Genomic DNA, 23,392 nt, shown 5'->3' with positions numbered 1-23,392 from the left:
ATTTCAGATGAATGCATGGGTTAAGGATTGGAGCAGCAGGCAGTAATTCAGATTTTTGGATAATTAGGACCTCTTCTGGGGCAGTTGTAACCTGTACAAAAGTGATGGGTTGCATTTGAATCCAAGGGGGATCAATATTCTTGCAGGTAGATTCACTAGAGCTGTTGGGAGTGGTTTAAACTAACATGGCAGGGGGATGGGAACCAGTATGATAGAGCTGAGGATGAACCAGCTGGTTTACAAGTCACCTCACTACAGGAAGGATGTGACAACCATAGAAAGGGTGCAGAGGAAATTTACAAAATGTTGCCTGGATTGGGGGAGCGTGCCTATGAGAATAGGTTGAGTGAACTTGGAGTGAACTTGAACTTGGAGTGGTAGAGGATGAGAGGCAACCTAAAAGAGGTGTATAAAATGATTGGAGGCATAGATCGCGTGGATAGTCAGAGGCTTTTTACCAGGGCTGAATGGTCTAGCATGAGAGGGCACAGCTTTAAGGTGCTTGGAAGTAGGTACAGAGATGTCAGGGGTAAGTTGTTTTTTAATGCAGAGAGTGGTGAGTGCGTGGAACAGGCTTCCGGTAACGGTTGTGGAGGCGGATACGAAGGGGTCTTTTAAGAGACTCCTGGACAGGTACATGGAGCTTAGAAAAATAGAGGGCTATGGGTAGCCCTAGGTAATTTCTAAGGTAAGGACATGTTCGGCACAGCTTTGTGGGCCGAAAGGCCTGTATTGTGCTTTAGGTTTTCTATGTTTCTATGATGTAATATGTAGTATGAATGTAAGAGAGGACAATCCAATGATTAGGTCAACAGCAGATAGAGCAAAGAGGCAAAATTGTAGCAGAGGCAAAATTAAAATGGGCAAAGAATGCAGGACAGAAGGTGCTGTATTTAAACACACGTAGCATTCGGAATAAGGTCATAGTTGGGAGCTTAGCATCAAAGGATATTCCTCATATAGAAAGGACAGGCAAGAAGGCATAGGCAACGGTGTGCCTTGTTGGTAAGAGGTGGAATTACATCTTCAGAAAGAGGTGACATAAGGTTAGAGAATATTGAATCTTTGTGGGTGGAGTTAAGAAACTGCAAGGGTAAGAAACACGAGGGAAATCATATAAAGGCCTTCATATAGTAGCCAAGATGTGGGGTTGAGATTGCAAAAAGAACTGGAATCCTATTAGGGAGCTTAATGAAAAGGAACCCTGAGGAGGCAGTGAACATAATTGTATTCACACTGCAATTTGAGATGGAGAAACACAAGTCACCTGTATCGGTATCACAATGAGATAAAGGGAAATACAGAGACATGAGAGAGGAGCTTCCCAGGTAGATTGGAGGAAGATACTGGCAGGGATGATGTCAGAGCAAAGTGGCTGAAATTTCCAGGAATACAACATAAGGCACAGGATAGATATATCCCACAGGACTTGGAGAGACATCATCTGATTAAGGATAGTCAGCATGGCTTTGTCAAGGGCAAGTCATGCCTTACAAGTCTGATTGAATTCTATGAGGATGTAACAAAACAAATTGATGAAGTTGGAGCAGTGGATGTAGTGTATATGGATTTCAGTAAGGCATTTGATAAGGTTTCCCATGCAAGGCTCCTTCAGAAAGTAAGGAGGCATGGGATCCAAGGAGACCTTGCTTTGTGGATCCAGAAGTGGCTTGCCCACAGAAGGTAAAGTTCAGTTGTAGATGGTTTCTATTCTGCATGGAGGTCGCTGACCAGTAGTGTTCTATAGGGATATGTTCAGCGACCCCTCACTTTGTGATTTTTATAAATGATGAGAAAGTAGAAGGGTGGTTTAGTAAGTTTACTGATGACATAAAGGTTGGGGTTGTTGTGGATAGTCTGGAGTGTTGTCAGAGGTTACAGCGGGACATTGGTAAGATGTAGAACTGGGCAGAGAAGTGGAAGATGGAGTTCACCCAAATAAGTGTGAAGTTGTTCATATTGATAGGTCAAATTTGAAGACAAAATATAATATTAATAGTAAGAATCTTGGCAGTGTGGAGGATCAGAGAGATCTTGGGGTCAGTGTCCATAGGACACTCAAAGCTGTTGCTCAGGTTGACAGTATTGTTAAGAAGGTATATGGTGTGTTGGCATTCATCAACTATGGGTTGAGTTCAAGGGCCATGAGGTAATGTTAAAGCAATAAAAGACCTTAGATTAGTGGTCACCAACCTTTTTAAGCCAAAGATCCCCTACCTCGGCCTTAGTGAAAGGCGAGATCGACCACAGAGTGATTAGTTACACGCATGCACACTGGGGCAGAAAAGACCGAAGTGAAACCCCGCAACCCAGAAGTAGAAATAATGCATAAACACCAGGGGTACCCATCCCTTTTTCTCGCACCGCGGACCGGTTTAATATTGACAATATTCTTGCAGACCAGTAACATCGGCACTTCCCGCCGGCTGCGCTCCAGGCCAGTGGCATCGGCATTTCCCGCCGGCCGCGCTCCGGGCTAGTGGCATCGGCGGTTCCTACCGGCCGCGCGAGGCAAACTGGTGCGAGGGTATCACGGCGTTTAGGCGACTGATGACCTCGCGTGGGTTAAGGTTCAACAGTAGCCTTGACAGGGAATGAGGAAAGGTGCTTCTGACTTACATTGTTTCCTCGTGGCCCGGTGGTTGAGGACCACTGAAGTACACTGTGTAGTGCGGGGTAACTATGCACATGCGCACTGAGCAGAAAGAACGGAACTAAAACCCCGCAACCCGGAAACAATCTCTCAACAGTACTTGTGTATTTATTTTTCTTTTTTTCAGGATCTACTGGGAAAGTCTCAAAGATCGACCAGTCGATCGCGATCGATGGTTTGGCGACCACTACCTTAGATAGACCCCACTGGAGTACTGTGTTCAGTGTGGTCACCTCACTATAGAAAGGTTGCAGACACTATAGAGAGAGTGCAAATTTACAAGGATGTAACCTGGATTGGAGACCATTCCTTATGAAAATAGGTCGAGTGAACTTGGCTTTTTTTCCTTATAGCAACAGAGAATGAGAGGTGACTTGCCAGAGGTGTACAAGATATTGAGAGGCGTTGAATGTGTGGATAGCCAGAGGCTTTTCCCCAGGGCTGAAATGGCTAACACAAGGGGTCATAGTTTTAAGGTGCTTAGAAGCAGGTACAAGGGGGATGTCAGAGGTAGGTTTTTCCACACAGAGAGTGGTGGGGACGAGACTTTTACATAGATACATGGAGCTTGGAAAAATAGAGAGCTATGCGATAGGGTAATTCTCGACAGTTTCTAGAGTAGGTTACATGGTCAGCACAACATTGTGGGCCAATGGGCCTGTAATGTGCTATAGATGTCTATGTTCTATGTTCTCAGATGGCAGGGGTATGTAACCCTGGCTGACAAAGGAAGTTAAGCCAAGGAAAGGGCATATAAGGTAGCAAACTTGAGTGGGAAATTGGATGATTGTTGGATTTTAAAAGCTTCCCAAAAAGGCAACTACACAGGCTATAAGAAGGGAAAAGATGAAATATGAGGACAAGCTAGCTGATAATATAAATCAGAATGCTGTAAGTTTTTTTCAGTTATACAAAGAATAAAAGAGAGCTGAGAGTTGACATTGGACCATTAGAAAATGATGCTGGCGAGTTAGCAATGGGGGACAAAGAAATGGCAGATGAACCTAATGGGTATTTTGCTTCAGTCTTTACTATGGAAGGCACCAGAGGTCCGTGAGTGTTAGGGAGCGGGAGTGAGCGCCATTGATATTACAAAGGAAAAAGTGCTAGGCTAACCTAAAGGTCTTATGGATAGGTCACCTGAACTAGATAGACTACATCCCAGAGTCCTGAAAGAGATTGCTCATCTGACTCGCAGCAATTTTGAAGGTTTCTCAGCTTTCTGACTAGCTCTCTAAATTCTCTGTTCAGGACCTCCTTGCTTTACCTTCCTATGTGTTTGGTACAAATACGTACCACAACATCTGGTTATTCTCTCCCTCCCTCCAAAATGCTGTGGACTCTATCTGACCCCAGAACCTGGGAGGCAACATACTATTTTGGTGTCCCATTCAGATCCCTGTAGTTCCGTACCCCAGTGATAAACAGCATCACGTCTCATTGCCTAGATTAATTTGTTTGAAGTAACAGAACTCATAGGGAGTGTACTTGGAACCTTTATATCTCTTTGTCTATACCATATTCTTCCTTTCCCTTGAATTACATTGATCACTGCGGCACAGCAGGTACTAACACTCCTTGTGCTCGATGCAGACAAGGCTTTCAGTTGCTGATTTTCGTAAAGATAGGGAAACCAAGAGCAACTAACCAATGGCAGCGTAGTGTGCCTCGAAGCCAGTGAACCGCTCCTCATTGGAAAAATCGGTCTTAAATTGGAGAGTCATGGTATTGTCGGTGGAGAGAACAGAGTCTTGGCCTGGAATCTTTTCAGTGTCTGTACTCTCTCGGCCACAGAATGTCTCCAGCATATCACCAGAAGTGACCTGAAACAAAAACACACTGTTTACCACTGAGCTCTGAGTTTATAACAACTCTGGAAAATAAAAAGCCGAGCCATTACTGTACTGCAGGGAGACAAACCAGGCCACAACAAATCTTACATAATATTTCCATCAGCTCATTCCCTTGACCCTGCCAACTCTTTTCTATACAAAATCCCCATCCAAGTTCTTTTCAATAGCTGATAACAATACTGTTTTCCACACTTAATTTCACTTTTGACAGACTCTAGTACGGACAGTCAAAACTGCCCAAATGCATCATCAGCACCAGCTCCCCACCATCAAGGATGTATATACAATAAAGGTGCCAAAAAAGGGCTAGTAACATCATGAAGGATCCCACCCACCTTGCTCATTGACTGTTCCACTCCCATTAGGGAGGAGACTACCTAGCATCCATGCCTGACCCCCAGACTCAAAAACATTACAACACAAACTGAAAGGTCTCAAGGTGAAAAAGTCACCTAGACCAGATGGACTACATCCCAGAGTCCTGAAAGAGTTTGCCCAAGCTGTAAGGCTGATCAAGCCATATCTCCACACCCCTAAGCACCACTATTTTATCGTTTCCTGTCAGTGACCTTATGTACAGACACTCCTGAACCTAGTGTCACATTACGGACATAAAATCTGTTTATATAAGCTATCTTAGGGATTTATATTTATTGTGTTTTTATTAATATTGTGTTCTTTACCTTATTGCTTGTTTTGTGCTACAACAAATCCTGAATAACAATTATTTTGATGTCCTTCACAGTTATACACTGCAAATGACACCAAACATTCTGGAATCTTTTCTCACATCCCCACATCTTTTATCTATCATTTTGTACTTGCATGCCCCAAACCTACAACCATTATTTATTTTTATTTATTTTTGAGATCTGGCGGTCACTGGGGAAGATCAGCGTTTATTGTCACCTTGACCTGTCCATGAGAAATTGGTGACAAACCAGAGTAGCACACAGAAAATGCTGGAGGAACTCAGCAGGTCTGGGCAGCATCGACATAAATGAATAAACCAGTCAATGCTTCAGGCCAAGACACTTTATCAAGACTGGATGTTTCAGGCTAAAAAAAAACCTATAAGAAGGGTAAAGATGAAATATGGGGGCAAACTAGCCAATAATACAAAGCAGGATACTAAAAGTTTTTTCAGTTATATAAAGAATAAAAGGGCAGTGAGAGTTGACATTGGACCATTGAAAGATGATGCTGGTGAAATAGTAATGGAGGACAAAGAAATGGCAGATGAATTTAATTAGTACTTTGCTTCAGTCTTTAATTTGGGAGGCACTAGCTATATGCCAAAGATCTGTGAGTATCAGAGAGCAGGAGTGAGTGTCATTGCTATTACAAAGGGAACAGTGCTAGGCAAACTCAAAGGACTTAAGGTGACTAAGTCACCTGGACCAGAATGACGACATCCCAGAGTCCTGAAAGAGGTTGCTTAAGGGATAACGGATCCATTGGTCATATCTTCCAAGAATCACTTGATCCTGGCTTGGTCCCAGATGACTGGAAAAATGCAAATGTTAGTACACTCTAAGAAGGGAGGAAGACAAAAGTGAGGAAATTACATGCCAGTTAGTCTAACTTCAGTGACTGGGAAAGTTTTGGAGTTCATTAAGGATGAGGTTTCAGAGTACTTGGGTAATAAGTCAAAGACAGCACGTTTTCTACAAAGGGAAATCTTGCCTCACAAATCTGTTAAGATTTCTTCAAGGAAGTAACAAGGAGGGTGGACAAAGGAGAGGCAGTGGATGTCATTTACTTAGATTTTCAGAAGGCATCTGATAAGGTGCCACACGTGACGTGGCTTAACAAAATAAAGTCCTATGGAATTACAGAAAAGACACAAGCATGGATAGAGGAATGAATGACAGGCAGGAGACAGCGAGTGGGAATAAAGGGAGCCTTTTATGGTAGGCTGCCAGTGACTAGTCGTGTTCCTCAGGGACTAGTATTAGGACTACTACTTCTCACATTGTTTGTCACTGATTTGTATAATGGAATTGATGGCTTTGTGGCAAAGTTTGCAGATGATACAAAGATAAGTGGAAGGGTAGGTAGTACTGAGGAAGCAATGCGATTGCAGAAGGACTGAGATCAATTTGAAGAATAGGTAAAAAGGTGGCAGATAGAATACAGTGTTGGGAAATGCATTTGGTAAAAGAACAATAGTGCAGACTATTAACTAAATGCGGAGAAAATTCAAAAATCAGAAGGCAGAAGGACTCAGGAGTCTTCAAAACTTGGCTGAGAAGTGGCAGATGGAGTTCAACCCAGATAAGTGTGAAGTGGTTAATTTTGGTAGGTCAAATATGATGACAGAATATAGTATTAATGGTAAGACACTTGGCAGTGAGGAGGATCAGACGAATCTTGGGGTCTGAGTCCATAGGACGCTCAAAACAGCTACGCAGGTTGACTCTGTGGTTAAGAAGGCATATGGTGTATTGGCCTTCATCAATCATGAAATTGAATTTATGAGCCAAGAGGGAATGTTGCAGCCAGGGCACCACTGCTCAATACAAGAGGACATGGCTTTAAGGTGAGGGGAGGAAAGTTCAAGGAGGATATTAGAGGAAGGTTTTTTACTCAGAGTGTGGTTGGTGCGTGGAATGCACTTCCTGAGTCAGTGATGGAGGCAGATACACTAGTGAAATTTAAGAGACTACCGGACAGGTATATGGAGGAATTTAAGGTGGAGGGTTATATGGGGGGGGGGGGGCAGGTTTTAAGGGACGACACTACATTGTGGGCCTAATGTGCTGTACTGTGCTGTATTGTTCTTTGTTATAAAGGACCCCAGTCAGACCCCACTTGGAGTACTGTGCTCAGTTCTGGTCACCTCACTACAGGAAGGATGTGGAAACCATAGAAAGGGTGCAGAGGAGATTTACAAGGATGTTGCCTGCATTGGGGAGCATGCCTTATGAAAACAGGTTGAGTGACTTCAGCCTTTTCTCCTTGGAGTGACAGAGGATGAGAGGTGACCTGATAGAGGTGTATAAGATGATGAGAGGCATTGATCATGTGGATAGTCGGAGGCTTTTTCCCAGGGCTGAAGCGGCTGCCAGAAGAGGGCACAGGTTTAAGGTGCTTGGGAGTAGGTACTGAGGAGATGTCAGGGGTAAACTTTTTTTAAAAAACGTAGAGTGGTGAGTTGGGCTGCCGGCAACGGTGGTGGAGGCAGATACGATAGGGTCTTTTAAGAGACTTTTGGATAGGTACATGATGCTTAGAAAAGATAGAGGGCTATGGGTAACCCTAGTAATTTCTATGGTAGGGACATGTTTGTCACAACTTTGTGGGCCGAAGGGCCTGTATTGTGCTGTAGGTTTTCTATGTTTCTATCTCTACTCCCTTTCTTGAATAAGGGAACAATATCTGCAAACCTCCAATCCTCCAGAACCTCTCCCGAACCCATGGATGATGCAAAGATCATTGCCAGAGGTTCAGCAATCTCCTTCCTCGCCTGCTACAGTAGCGTGGGGTACAGCTCATTCAGTCCCAGAGAGTTATGCGACTTGATGCTTTCCAAAAGCTCCAGCACATCCTTTTTCTTAATGTCTATATGCTCAAGCTTTTCAATTTGCTGCAAGTCATCCCTATAATCGCCAAGATCCTTTTCCGTAGTGAATACTGAAGCAAAGTATTCATTAAGTACCTCTGCTATCTCCTCCGATTCCATATAGACATTTCCACTGTCACACTTGATTGGTCCTGCTCTCTCACATCTTATTCTCTTGCGCTTCACATATTTATTGAATGCCTTGGAGTTTTCCTTAATCCTGCTCACCAAGGCCTTCTCATGACCCCTCCTGGCTCTCCTAATTTCATTCTTAAGCTCCTTCCTCCTAGCCTTATGATTTTCTAGATCTCTATCATTACCTAGTTTTTTTGAACCTTTTGTAAACCTTTATTTTCTTCTTGACTAGATTAGGGTACTAGGATTCAGTTCCTATACCCTACCATCCTTTCCCTGTCTCATTGGAACATACCTTGGAACATACATTGGAACATACAGGGGAAGTAGAGTCTGTGTGGATTGAGCTGAGGAACAGTAAGGGTAAAAAGACCCTAATGGGTGTTGTGTACAGGCCCCCAAACAGTAGCGTGGATATTGGGTACAAGTTGATTAGGGAGTTAACATTGGCATGTGCTAAAGGTAATGCAGTCGTTATGGGAGATTTCAACATGCAGGTGGACTGGGAGAATCAGGTAGGTGCTGGACCCCAGGATAGGGAGTTTGTGGAGTGTCTAAGGCGGGGGTCGGCAACCTGCGGCTCCCGAGCCATTTGTGGCTCTTTCACCTCTGTGCTGCGGCTCCCTGTGGCTTTGGGAAATAATTGGTCAGTATTTAATTAAAATGTATTTTATGTTAGTTTGTTAGCTTTTGAAATGTAATTATGGTGATCTTGTACAACCTAAGTGTAGCGACACATTTCCTGCCACATCATAAAACGGCTCACAATTAGCCAGCATTCCGGCTAAGGGAGATAGCCTACGGGGGTTTGTGAGTACGCGTCTTTTGCAGCATCTGCGTCCATGGGGGCTGGGTTGAGGGAAGCTGAAAAGCAAGGCTGTTTAGTTCGAATAAAGCTATCTTTGACTGCAGTTTACTGACACCGCTACAACGTGTTTTTATCGCTGGCTGTCCAGACGGAAGGTGCTGAAACGCTTTGTCGCGTGTCTGGAAGAAGTGAAAACTTTCCTGGGCAGCAAAGGGCTCACCTTTCCTGAGCTGGAACAGCCAGAGTGGCTGGAAAAGCTACACTTCATGGTAGACATGACAGCGCACCTGAACACGCTGAACACAGCTCTTCAGGGGAAAGGACGTACAGCCCTGCACATGTTGGAGGATGTTTTGGCATTCGAGCGCAAGTTGACAGTGCTTGCCAGAGATTGACAGAAAGGCACTTTGTCTCACTTCCCCAATTTGAGAGAGTTCAAACAAGGTCACGACATGATAATTTCGGAGTATTTACATTCTGCAATCATCGCAATGCAAACATCGTTTGGGAAACGCTTCTGTGAGTTCAGAGAGGAAAAAAACACATTATCCTTCCCGGTCACTCCCTTAAGCATCGATCCTTCCCTACTGAATACGACTGCATTGGCAGGTGTGAGTCAACCTGATCTTGAGATGGAACTGGCCGACATAGCCGACAAAGACATATGGGTGTCCAAGTTTAGACGCTTGACAGCAGACCTTGAAGATGTTGCCCGTCAGAAGGCCGTTCTTGCTCAGAAACACAAATGGAGTGATATTGAAAACCTCACAGATGACAGCTTGCGATCCTGTGTAAAGATGAAGGTGACATCATACAGCCCTGATGTGCAGACGCTGTGCGCTGAGGTCCAGGAGCAGAAATCCCATTAACCAAGTATGATAAATATTTTAATTGCCTATTATTTTACTTATATTCATATTTTTTCATTGTTCAGTGAAATAGTCCTTTCATTTTTCAGGATGACAGCTGGCTGACGTTATTTTTGGTTTGCTGCTGGCGGAAAATTTAAGTTCGGCGTTTTTCATAAATACAAGAAGGACTCAAATAGACATTGAATATTTTACTTAAAAGTAACTTTCAACCCAACGTCTTTTTTTCGGAGTTCAAAATGTTTTTGTTGCATGCAGAAATGTAATTTCGTTTTCTCTGCAGGAGTTCATCAATTTCATAAATGCAACACATTATAGTTTGTTTATACATAGCATAAAGGCAAAAAAAACGTTGTATGCAGTGTTATTTCATTTTAAATGTCAAACGGGTTTTGCGGCTCCCAGTGTTTTCTTTTCTGTGGGAAACGGGTCCAAGTGGCTCTTTCAGTGGTAAAGGTTGCTGACCCCTGGTCTAAGGGATGTATTTTTGGAACAGCTTGTGCTTGAGCCAACCAGGAACGAGGCTATTTTGGACTTGGTGATGTGTAATGAACAGGAATTGATAAGTGATCTTGAAGTAAAGGAGCCATTAGGAAGTAGTGATCATAACATGATAAGTTTTTATCTACAATTTGAGAGGGATAGGGGCAGATCAGAGGTGTCAGTGTTGCAATTATATAAAGGAGACTACGGAGCCATGAGGGATGAGCTGGCCAAAGTTAAATGGGCGGATGCCCTGGCAGGAAAGACAGTGGATCAGCAGTGGCAGATATTCTTGGGCATAATACAAAAGATGCAAAAGCAGTTCATTCCAATGAGAAGGAAGGATTCAAAGAGGGGGAAGGGGCCACAGTGGTTGACAAAGGAAGTCAGAGATTGTATAGCATTAAAGAAAAAGAAGTATGACAGGGCTAAGATGAGTGGGGATACAGATGATTGGGAAAGTTTTCAGGAACAGCAGATCTTAACTAAAAAAGCAATACGGAGAGAAAAAATCAGGTATGAGCTCAGTCTAGCCAGGAATATAAAAGGGGATAGCAAAAGCTTTTTTAGCTATGTGAAGAGAAAGAAGATAGTTAAGAACAATGTTGGCCCCTTGAAGAATGAATTGGGAGAAATTGTTTTGGGAAACAGGGAAATGGCAACAGAATTTAATGCGTACTTTAGATCTGTCTTCACCAGGGAGGACACAAGCAATCTCCCAGATGTATGGATGGGCCAGGGTCATAAGATATCAGAGGAATTGAGACAGATTGACATTAGGAAAGAAACTGTGATGAGTAGACTGGTAGGACTGAAGGCTAATAAATCCCCGGGTCCAGATGGTCTGCATCCGAGGGTTCTAAAAGAGGTGGCTCAGGAAATTGCTGATGCATTGGTAATCATTTTCCAATGTTCCTTAGATTCAGGATCAGTTCCTGAAGATTGGAGAGTGGCTAATGTTGTCCCACTTTTCAAGAAGGGAGGGAAGGAGAAAACGGAGAACTATCGCCCTGTTAGCCTAACGTCAGTCGTGGGGAAGATGCTTGAGTCCATTATTAAGGACGAAATAGTGGCACATCTAGATGGCAGAAATAGGATTAGGCCGAGCCAGCATGGATTTACCAAGGGCAAATCATGCTTGACTAATCTGTTGGGTGTTTTTTGAGGGTGTAACAAGGATGTTAGACGAGGGTAAGCCAGTAGATGTTGTGTACCTAGATTTTCAGAAGGCATTCGATAAGGTGCCACATAGGAGATTGGTGAGTAAAATCAGAGCTCATGGCATTGGGGGCAGGGTTTCAACATGGATAGAAAACTGGTTGGCAGATAGAAAGCAAAGGGTAGCAGTGAATGGGTGTTTCTCAGACTGGCTGGAGGTGACTAGTGGGGTACCACAGGGCTCTGTATTGGGACCACAGCTCTTTACAATTTATGTCAATGATTTAGATGAGGGCATTGAAAACTATATCAGCAAGTTTGCTGACGATACTAAACTAGGTGGCAGTGTGACATGCGAAGAGGACGTTAGGAGAATACAGGGAGACTTGGATAGGCTGAGTGAGTGGGCAGATACTTGGCAGATGTCATTCAATGTGAATAAATGTGAAGTTATCCACTTTGGAAGCAGGAACAAGAGGGCAGAGTATTGTCTGAACGGTGTCGAGTTAGGTAAGGGAGAAATGCAAAGAGACCTAGGAGTCCTAGTTCACCAGTCAATGAAGGTGAATGAGCAAGTGCAACAGGCAGTGAAGAGGGCAAATGGAATGTTGGCCTTTGTTACAAGGGGAATTGAATACAAGAGCAAGGATGTTCTTTTGCATTTGTACAGGGCCCTGGTGAGACCACACCTGGAATATTGTGTACAGTTTTGGTCTCCAGGTTTAAGGAAGGACATTCTGGCAATTGAGGAAGTGCAGCATAGATTCACTAGGTTGATTCCTGGGATGGCAGGGCTGTCTTACACAGAGAGATTGGAGAGATTGGGCTTGTACACGCTGGAATTGAGGAGATTGAGAGGGGATCTGATTGAAACGTTTAAGATAATTAAAGGATTTGATAGGATTGAGGCAGGAATTATGTTCCAGATGTTGGGAGAGTCCAGTACCAGAGGGCATGGATTGAGAATAAGAGGTCAGTTATTTAAAACAGAGTTGAGGAAGAGCTTCTTCTCCCAGAGAGTTGTGGAGGTGTGGAATGCACTGCCTCGGAAGACGGTGGAGGCCAATTCTCTGGATGCTTTCAAGAAGGAGCTGGATAGATATCTGATGGATAGGGGAATCAAGGGATATGGGGACAAGGCAGGGACTGGGTATTGATAGTGAATGATCAGCCATGATCTCAGAATGGTGGTGCAGACTCGAGGGGCCGAATGGTCTACTTCTGCACCTATTGTCTATTGTCTATACCTATGCCGAACCCCATGCAAACATCCCCTGAACATTTGCCACATTTCTGCCGTACATTTCCCTCAGAACATCTGTTCCCAATTTATGCTTCCAAGTCCCTGCATGATAGCTTCATATTTCCCTTTACTCCAATTCCATTTTCCTAACTTGTCTGAATTGTGATCACTATCTCCAAAATGCTCTCCCACTGAGAGACCTGACACCTGACCAGGTTCATTTCCCAGTACCAGATCAAGTACAGCCTCTCCTCTTATTTATATATTTTGTCAGGAAACCTTACAGACACACCTAACAAACTCCACCTTATCTAAACCCCTTGCTCTAGGAAGCTGCCAATTAATAGTTGGGAAATTAAAATCTCCCACCACGACAACCCTGTTATTGTTATACCTTTCCAGAATCTGTCTCCCTATCTGCTCCTCAATGTCCCTGTTACTACTAGGTGGTCTATAAAAAACACGCAATAGACTTATTGACCCCTTCCTGTTTTTAACTTCCACCCACAGAGCCTCAGTTGACAATCCCTCTATGACTTCTTCCTTTTCTGCAGCTGTGACATTATCTCTGGTCAGCAGTGCCACACCCTCACCTCTTTTGCCTCCATCTCCATCCTTTCTGAAACATCTAAAGCCTGGCACTCTAAGTAACCATTCCTGCCCCTGAGCCATCCAAGTCTCTGTAATGGCCACAACATCATAGCTCCAAGTACTGATCCACACTCTGAATTAAAAAATTATTACCAAAAAAAATGGAGAAAGAAATGATTAGAGAAACATCTTAAAGAGAGATTGTTAAATTTTAACAAACGAGATGATCAGCTTTGTGAGATATCAACTCAGGATCCACTACAGGACTTAGTGAGAGACAGCACAGCTTTGACCCTCCACCATCAGGAGGACATACCGTAGCATTAGGACAAGGACATTTTAGATGGGAAGCAGCTTCTTACCCCATCTGTAAGACTACAGAACTGCCTGCCACCACCCAGGTCTCATCACTCTTAAGGCGCCAGAAGCATTATACTGTTTACTTTTTAACTTGTACCATAAATACACTTTATTATTTGTTAATTTACTTGTAGTAATACTACTTTGTGTTGTGTGTGCAAGTTATGCATACTGTGTTTGCACCTTGGACCGGAGTAATGTTTCATTTGGTGGTATTTGTGTGTACAGTTGAATGACAATAAACTGAATTTGAACTTTGTGCAGGGGAGGTCACTTCAAGGCAGAAGCTTCACCATTGGAATTGAAGTGCATGAGGGATCAGAAGCTCAAATAGGTAGAGATGATAAAAATGACCTCCCTCATCCTCTCTTCCAACAGTGGAGCCCTCTGTCACTAGCTCACTACCCTCCCTCCCCTAATATCCTCCATTCCAAATGTAGCTCTCTGTCTCTGACGGTGACAACCATACTCTCCTCCCTCCATTATTCCCCAATCTGAGTGTGGCTCTTTGTGCCCTCTGACTCTGGGCTCCTCTCACCCCTACTCCATTACCCTCTGCCAAGTGTGGTTCTCTGTCCCCTCCAATAAGCGTGCTCTCACTCTCCTTCCCCATTATCCTCCACCAAGTGTGGCTCACTGTGCCCTCCAACGGTGAGATCCTCCCTCATTATCCCCCACTCTTGAGTATAGTTCTCTGTCCACTCTGACAGTTGGGCCCTCCCTCTTCACACCCATTATCCTCCACTCCGACGGTCAGACCCTCCCTCATTATCCTCCACTCTGGATGGGACCCTTTGTGCCCTCCAACAGTGGGATCCTCCCTCATTATTCTTGACTCAGCGTGGCTCTCCTTTGAGTCTGATGGTTGGCCCTCTCTCAGTGCTGGTGCTGCAAGTGTTACTGAGACACTGCATGTTTATTTTCCATCCTGCATGGTCTGTGCCAAACTTCTGTGATTAAATCAATGTGTTCCTGTGACATCACTGGTTTATTTTCCACAGAATATCACAACCACTGTTACATATTTGCATTTCTGTTTAAATCTGAACCTCTCTCCTTGCTCCATTACACCTCAAGACATAGGAAAAGAATTAGGCCATTCAGCCCATCAAACTTGCTCTGCCATTCAACATGGCTAATTTATTACCACTCTCAACCCCAGTCTCCTGCCTTCTATCCATAATCTTAGATATCCTGAATAATCAAGAATCTATCAACATCCACTTTAAATATACACAATGACTTCATCTTCATCACCCTCTGGTAAAGAAATTCCTCATAAATGGATGCCCCTCTATTCCAAGGCTGTAACGTTGGGTTTTCTAGCTTTAAATTTCCTCCCCAGTGTCATCATTTCATCAGAAACTACCTGCAACATTTACCCAAACTTCATTTCCCTCAAATGCCCAATCCATTTCCCACAGCATCTGTTCTCTAGTCTACCTACATGGTCCTTACTTGGTTTTAAACAAGCCATTTAACTCTTTGATTAGACTTCAAATTGTATTTTCTTTGCAGCTTAACAATTAAAGTTGTATTTTAATTAGTTCTCACAGGCATGTGTAACACCCTGGTTAAGATTTTACTGCTAATGTTGTAGGGTATTTCATTTAAAGTTTTCCTGTAGAAGCAGTGCATGGGTTACCGTTAAAGGGGTTATGATGTGCATGCTTAGGAATATAGTGCCTTCCAATCAGGATGGTGGAATTGGGAGAAGGTTTTAGAGTACGCTGGGCAAAGAGGTTTTGCAGTGGACACCGAAGTAAGTCGAGGTCATTTTAGTGGGAGATGGAGAAAGAAGAAACTTGAGAGAACTAGCCGAGGGATTCAATCCAATGGGAATGCATGATTCACTGGAGTCTAAGAGGGAAAACTACCAGTAATTGGTGAATAGGAAATGGTGCTATGACTGCATTGGAATACATCAACTTTTAGAAGATTTAAGCTCCAACCTGTGCACATTTGACTGTTTTAATTATGATGGGCCCCTTTTGCTCTTTTTCTTTTTTTCCCGTTGTTCTTTAATAGCAGATTGGTTAAGTTAACATTATTAAATACATTTCCTTTATAATTGGATGCAGTGTACAGTCTAATATTTCTTGCCAACAGGTGAAGCATGGGGCAATAATAACAGCAGTCACACAGGTCAGGCTTCGAGTAGGCAAGACATCCCATCCTCCAAATCTAAGGCATACCAATCCTTGACACAGAGTCTGAGAATGGTGATTTTCTCACTGGTGAATCCAATGGCTGTTGGCGAGCGGCTAACAAGCCACATCTCTGGAGCCACCCGGTAAAAAGGGGTTTGGTATTTATTCTTTTTATGCCCCCAAGTGGTCATAATATGTATATACAATTTCAATGTGTTCTTCAAATGGTTATATTAGTACAACTCTAAAAGCTTCTCTTGGTATTCTTATTATTTGAATAGGGGAAATCTCATCAGTTAAGACCATAAGATACAGGAGCAGAATTAGGCCATTTGGCCCATCAAATGTGCTCCGCAATTTCATCATGGCTGATTCAATTTTCTCCTCAGCCACCATCTCCCGGTATCCCTTCATACCCTGACCAATCAAGAATTTATCAACCTCTGCCTTAAATATATATAAATATAAAAAAAGACTTGGCCTCCACAACTGCCTGTGGCAAAGAATTCTACAAATTCTTCATTCTCTAGTTAAAGAGAATCTCCACTTCCGTTCTCAAAGAACACCACTCTATTTGGAGGCTGTGTCCTCTGGTCTTAGACTCTCCAACCATAAGAAACATCTTCTCCACCTCCACTCTGTCGAGACCTTTTACTATTCGATAGGTTTCAATAGGTCACCTCCCATTCTTCTGAACTCTAGAGAATACAGGCCCACGCCATCAGATGCTCTTCATATAAGTCATTCAATCCTGGAATCATTTTCGTGAACCTCCTTTGAACCCTGGGCAGGTTCAGCACATCCTTTCTAAGGGGCCCAAACCTGCTCACAATACTCTAAGTGACACTTCACCAGTGCTTTATAAAGTTACAATACTACATCTTTACTTTTATATTCTAGTCCTCTTGAAATTATTGCTAGCATCTGTGTTCCTTACCACAGGATCAACCTGCACATTAACTTTTAATGAATCCTGGACAAGGACTCCTAAGTCCATTTGCTTCTCAGTTTTTTGTATTTTTTTCTCCATTTAGAAAATAGTCATCCCTTTAACTTCTTCTACCAAAGTGCATGACCATACAATTCCCAACACTGCATTCCATCTGCCATTTTTGCCCATTCTCCTAATCTGTCACAGTCCTTCAATAGCCTCTCTACTTCCTCAAAACTACTTGCCCCTCCATCCATCTTCATATCGTCTGCAAACTTTGCAACAAAGCCATCAATACCATCATCCAAAACATTGACATATAATGTAAAAAGAATCATTCCTAACGATTCTGTGGAATACCTCCAGTCACCAGCAGCCTGTCAGAAAAGGCTCCTTTTATTCCCATTCTTTGCCTCCTGCCAATCAGCCACTCCTTTATCCATACTAGAATCTTCCCTGTAATACCATGGCTCGTAGCTTGTTCAGCAACCTCATGTGTGGCACCTTATCAAAGGCCTTATGAAAATCCAAGTACACAACATTAACTGTTTCTCTTTTGTCTATCCTACTTGTTACTTCTTCAAAGAATTCCAAAGATTTTCCCTTAAGGAAACCATGTGTTTTTTTTTTTGCATAGCGAGGGAATTAAGGGTTATGGGGGGAAAAGCAGGTAGGTGGAGATGAGTCCATGGCCAGATCAGCCTTGATTTTATTGAATGGCAGAGCAGGCGCAATGGGCCAGATGGTCTACTCTTGCTCCTATTTATGTTCTTATGTTGACTGCAGCCTATTTTATCATGTGCTTCCAAGTATCCCAAAACCACATCCTTAACAATCAACTCCAACTTCTTCCAAACCACCGAGGTCAGAGTAATTGCCCAGAGTTTCCTTTCTTCTGCCTCTCTCCCTTTTGGGTGAGGAGTGACATTTGCAATTTTCCAGTCTTCCGAAACTATTCCAGACCCAAGTGATTCTTGAAAGATCATTACTAATACCTCCACATCTCTTCACCCATCTCTTTCAGAACTCTATGGTGTACATCATCTGGTCTGGGTGACTTGTGTGCTTTCAGTCCTTTCAGTTTTCCAAGAACCTTCTCTCTGGTTATGGTAACTTGACAAACTTCATGACCCCGACACCTGGGACATCCACCACACTGCTATGTGAAGACCGATGTAAAATACATACTCAGTTCATAGAAACATAGAAAACCTACAGCACAATACAGGCCCTTCAGCCCATAAAGCTGTGCCAAACATGTCCTTATTTCAGAAATTACCTGGGGTTACTCATAACCCTCTATTTTTCTGAGTTCCGTGTACCTATCCAGGAGTCTCTTAAAAGACCCTATCATATCTGCCTCCACCACCATCGCCGGAAGCCCATTCCACTCCCTGCGTAAAAAAACTTAACCCAACATCTCATTTGTACCTGCTTCCAAGCACCTTAAAACTGTACACTCTTGTGTTAGCCATTTCAACCCTGGGAAAAAGCCTCTGACTATCCACACGATCATGGCCTCTCATCACCTTATACACCTCTATCAGGTTACCTGTCAACCTCCATCGCTCCAAGGAGAAAACGCCGAATTCATTCAACCTATTCTCATAAGGCATACTCCCCAATCCAGGCAAAATCCTTGTAAGTTCCCTCTGCACTCATTCATCTGGTATTTTGTAGTCCCCTATTACTACGTTTCCTGCATTGTTTTCCAGCGGTCCTCTATCCACTCTCGCCTTTCTCTAACACTATGTATCCGAAGAAACTTGGCATCCACACATTATTATTGGTTGGCTTACTTTTGTATTCCATCTTTACCTTCTTAATAACTCTTTTGATGAATTTTAAAAACTTCCCAATCTTCTAACTTCCCACTAATCCGTGCTCTACTATATGTCCTCTCTTTGGCTTTTATATTGGCTTTGACTTCTTGTTAGCCATGGCTGTGTCATCTCTTCTTTAGAATACTTCTTACCCTTTGGGATGTATATATCCTGTGCCTTCTGAATTGCTTCCAGAAATTCCAGCCATTGCTGCTCTGTCATCCCTGCCAGTGCTCTTTCCAATCAGTTCTGACCAACTCCTCTCTCATGCCTTTGTCGCACCATGCTCAACCTTTTGATTCCCAACTTTATTTGAGGCCTTACCAATAGTCTGCCTCTACAACCTCTCCACCATCTGTTCTGGCACTCTGGTCCCCAGCCCCCTGCAACTGTAGTTTAAACCCCACTGTGCACCATTAACAAACTTTCCTGCTAGGATATTAGTTCCCCTCCAGGTCAGATGCAAACCATCCCTTTTGTACAGGTCCTTGGAAGAGAGACCAATGATCCAAAAATCTTATGCCCTCCTTCCTACACCAACTCCTTAGCCACATACTAAACTGTATAATCTTCCTAGTTCTAGCCTCACTAGCAAGTGAGATCACAACCCTAGAGGTACTGCCTTTCAAGTTAGCACTTAACTCCCTGAGCTCCCTATGCAGAACCTTGTCACTCATTCTACCCATGTCATTGGTACTGACATGGACCACGACTTCCGGCTGTTCACCCTCCCACTTAAGAACGCTAAGGACTCTATCCAAGATATCCCTGACCCTGGTACCTGCGAGGCAACACACCATCTGGGAATTTCGTTGTCGGTCACAGAACTTGCTGTCCAATCCTCTAACTAACAAATCCCCTATCAATTCAGTATGCCTCTTCTTCCCCCTTCCCATATGAGTCACAGAGGCAGACTCAGTGCCAGAGACCCGAGCACTGTGACTTTCTCTGTTAGGTCAGGGGTAAGTTGTTGTTGATGTTTTTGTGTGTGTGTGTGTGTGTGTGTGTGTGTGTGTGTGTGTGTGTGTGTGTGTGTGTGTGTGTGTGTGTGTGTGTGTGTGTGTGTCTGTGTGTGTGTCTGTGTGTGTGTGTGTGTGTGTGTGTGTGTGTGTGTGTGTGTGTGTGTGTGTGTGTGTGTGTGTGTGTGTGTGTGTGTGTGTGTTTTTTTTTAGGGAGTGTGAGGTGGTACACTTTGGAAGGACAAACTCCAAGGCAGAGTACAAAGTAAATGGCAGGATAGTTGGGAGTGTGGAGGAGCAGAGGGATCTGAGGGTACATGCCCATAGATCCTGCATCCTGTCAATGTCTCTCTGCAATCTTCAACAATCCTCAACACCACCCACAACACCACCAACCTTTGTGTCATCTGCAAAATTGCTAACCCAACCTTCTGCCCCCATATCCAGGTTGTTAATAAGAATCACGAAAAGTAGAGGTCCCAGAACAGATCCTTGTGGGACACCACTAGTCACAACCCTCCAATCTGAATGTACTCCCTCCACCACGACCCTCTGCTTTCTGCAGGCAAGCCAATTCTGAATCCACCTGGCCAAACTTCCCTGGATCCCATGCCTTCTGACTTTCTGAATAAGCCTACCGTGTGGAACCTTGTCAAATGCCTTACTAAAATCCATGTAGATCACATCCACTGCACTACCCTCATCTATATGCCTGGTCACCTCCTCAAAGAACTCTATCAGGCTTGTTATACACAATCTGCCCTTCACAAAACAATGCTGACTGTCCCTGATCAGACCATGATTCTCTAAATGCCCATAGATCCTATCTCTAAGAATCTTTTCCAACAGCTTTCCCACCACAGACGTAAGGCTCACTGGTCTATAGGGAATGGGAAATAGGGAAAGGGTGGGGGCACTACTGGAAGTTTGTAAAATCAATGTTCATGCCACCAGGTTGGAGGCTGCCCAAACGGAATACAAGGTGTTCCTCCAACCTAAGTGTGACCTCATCATGACAGTGCAGGAGGCCATGGATGGACATATCAGAGTGGGAATGGGAAGTGGAATTAAAATCGGTGGCCACTGGGAGATTTCACTTATTCTGGCAGATGGAGTGAAGATGCTCGGCAAAGCAGTCTCCCTCTCCCAATCTACATTAGGTCTCACTGATGATATACAGGAGGCCACACCGGGCGCACCGAACACAGTAAATGACTCCAACAGATTCACAGGGAAGTGTCGTCTCACCTGGAAGGACTGTTTAGGGCTCTGAATGGTAGCGAGGAAGGAGATGTAAGGGCAGGTGTAGTGCTTGCTCAGTTTGTAAGGATAAGTGTTAGGAGGGAGATCGGTGGGGAGGAACGACTGGAGAAGGGAGTTGTGTAGGGAGAGTAGGGAATCCATAATTCATTGAAAGCGGCATCACAGGCAGATAGGGTCATAAAGAAAGCTTTTGGCACATTGGCCTTCATAAATCAAAGTACTGAGTATAGGAGATGGGATATTACGTCAAAGACATTTAAGACATTTGCGAGACCTAATAGTACAAAGAAAATTTACAAGGATATTGCTCGGATTGGAGGACCCAAGTTATAAGGAAACATTGAAGCTGTTTGGACTTTTTTTCTAGAAACGTAGAAGATAGAGGGGAGATTTGTTTGGAGGTACACAAAACTATGAGAGGTATAGATAGGATAAATGCAAGCTGGCTTTTCTCACTGAGGTTGAGTGAGATTGCAACCAGAGGTCATGTGTTATGGGTAAAGGCTGAAAATTTTAAGGGGAACATGAGGTGAAACTTCTTTACTCAGAGGGTTGTGAGCATGTGGGATGAGCTGCCAGTGCACGTGGAGCATGTGAGCTTGATTTCAATGATTAAGAGAAGTTTGGTTAGGTACAGTGTGGTAGGGGTATGGAGGGCTATGGTCCTGGTACAGGTCGATGAAGTAGGCAGTTTAAATGGTTCAACACAAACTCGATGGGCTGAAAGGTCTGTTTCTGTGTTGTACTTTTCTATCACTCAGACATAGTAAGTATATTGTAAGCATATTTGACTGTTTGACCCATTGAATTTGTTCCATCATGGGTGATTTACTATGTCTCTCAGTTCCATTCTCCTGCCTTCTCCCCATATCCTTTGAAGCCTTACTAATCAAGATCTGTCTGTGACAATCAATTTCACAGATTCACACCCTCTGGATAAAAGAAATTCCTCCTCATCTCTATATGGACATCCCTCTATCCTGAGGTTGTGCACTCTGGTCCAAGACTCCCTCACCATGGGAAACATTTTACCCACATCCACTCTATCTAAGCTTTTCAATATTTGATATGCTTCAATAAGGATTCCCCCCCGCCACAGCCAATGCAATCCTACAGCCATCTAAAGCTCCTCGTGTGTTAACCCTTTCATTCCCAGAATTATTCTCCAGAACTTCCTCTGGACCCTCTCCAATGCCAGCACTTTTCTTAGGTAAGATGACCAAAGTTGCTCAGAATACTCCAAGTGCGGTCTGAACAATGCCTTACAAAGCCTCGGCATCACATCCTTGTTCTTGTATTCTAATCCTTGCGAAATGTATGCTGACATTGCATTTACCTTCCTCACTATCGACTCAACCTGCAAGTTAATCTTCAATATTTGATAGGTTTCAACGAGGATTCCCCCCACCTCATTCTTTTAAACTCCAGCCATTGCAATCCCAGAGCCATCCAAAGCTCCTCATATGTTAACCCTTTCATTCCCAGAATAGTTCAGGTTAAATGCAAGAGGAAAGTATACAGTAAATGGTAAGAGGGGGATCTTGGGATCCTAAAAGTGGCAACACAAGTAGTTAAAGTGGTAAAGGAGGAGTGCCCCATTTGACTGAAACACCAGGATGAAGAATGTAACTAAAGGGTCCTCTGCTTTCCACTTACCTTCACATAGTCATATTCACAGAGATAGGACGGCTCCAGGTCAAAGTGCATAAAGTAGAGTTTGATTCGGAATCCAATGGGCACCGTGATGTTCCAAGTCATGTCTGTATCACTTGGATAACCCTCTGGATAATTGGGAGACTGAATTTGTCCAAACATTCCAACCAGCTCAGTGACATTCCCTCCACATAGAGGCAAGAAGCACAGCACAACCAGCCAGAAGCATCTGTCAAAATAAAGCAATGATTAGAAAGTCAAACAGAGCTAATCACACTAAGCAGCATACAATGTTTAAGAGCAGCCCATGCAAAAAATGCCTTTAAGTGTCACAGAAGGACACAGTGGGCATTCCCGCTCACATAGTGTGGGAACTTCTCCTGCATCATATCCCAAGGCACTTCCAGCCCATCAGGTGGTGGTGCAGCTGGAACCCCTCCACTTCCCCAAGTACCGACTGTGATAGGATGGGGACAGTCCCCCTCACAGCCAGAGCACCATCTGCCACCAGCACAGGAGCACCCCATCTGGATGAGACTAGACCCCATACCCTCAACAGCTTCGGTAAAAGCAAGACAGGCCCCTCAGAGCTTTGTGGCTGATGCTATCCATTGGAAGCTGTGTGCCCTCCTGCAGGCAGTGCCAATGGCAGAGAAAGCATGTCGCCTGCGCATTCCATCTTGGAGGGTGGTCATGTACAGGTATTTCTGTAGTGTCCTGAGTCAGAGAGCCGCCAGCTGGGTGTGCAAACACACCAAGGACTGGCCAACCACCACGATTGGAAAACTCAGGACCGCAGCAGAGACCCAATGCCTCCAATTTGCCCCAGAAATCCACCAGCCTCTTCTGTGCCCTGAAGACAAAAGAAATGAGCAGGACTAAAGTAATCACCAGT

General features: G+C 43.8%; 1 protein-coding gene across 17 annotated transcripts in view; it reads right to left on the bottom strand.

The window, feature by feature from the left end:
- masp1 (MBL associated serine protease 1) overlaps positions 1 to 23,392 on the bottom strand; it is a 404,010-nt gene that overhangs the window by 360,916 nt on the left and 19,702 nt on the right. For all 17 annotated transcript variants that reach the window (XR_009515996.1, XR_009516002.1, XM_059990875.1 and 14 more), the window contains exons 2-3: positions 22,501 to 22,726; positions 4,302 to 4,476 (exon numbers count right to left, since the gene is read on the bottom strand). Coding sequence is in view for 15 of the 17 variants with exons in the window: in XM_059990875.1 (XP_059846858.1) it covers positions 4,302 to 4,476; positions 22,501 to 22,726 (401 nt within the window). In the remaining 2 variants the exon portion in view is untranslated. The remainder of the gene's footprint in view (positions 1 to 4,301; positions 4,477 to 22,500; positions 22,727 to 23,392) is intronic.

Source organism: Hypanus sabinus, chromosome 2, assembly GCF_030144855.1.
Source record: "Hypanus sabinus isolate sHypSab1 chromosome 2, sHypSab1.hap1, whole genome shotgun sequence".
In the NCBI taxonomy this organism is placed as follows: domain Eukaryota; kingdom Metazoa; phylum Chordata; class Chondrichthyes; order Myliobatiformes; family Dasyatidae; genus Hypanus; species Hypanus sabinus.
Note: the sequence above shows the minus strand (reverse complement) of the source record. Positions and strands in the feature narration are given on the sequence as shown.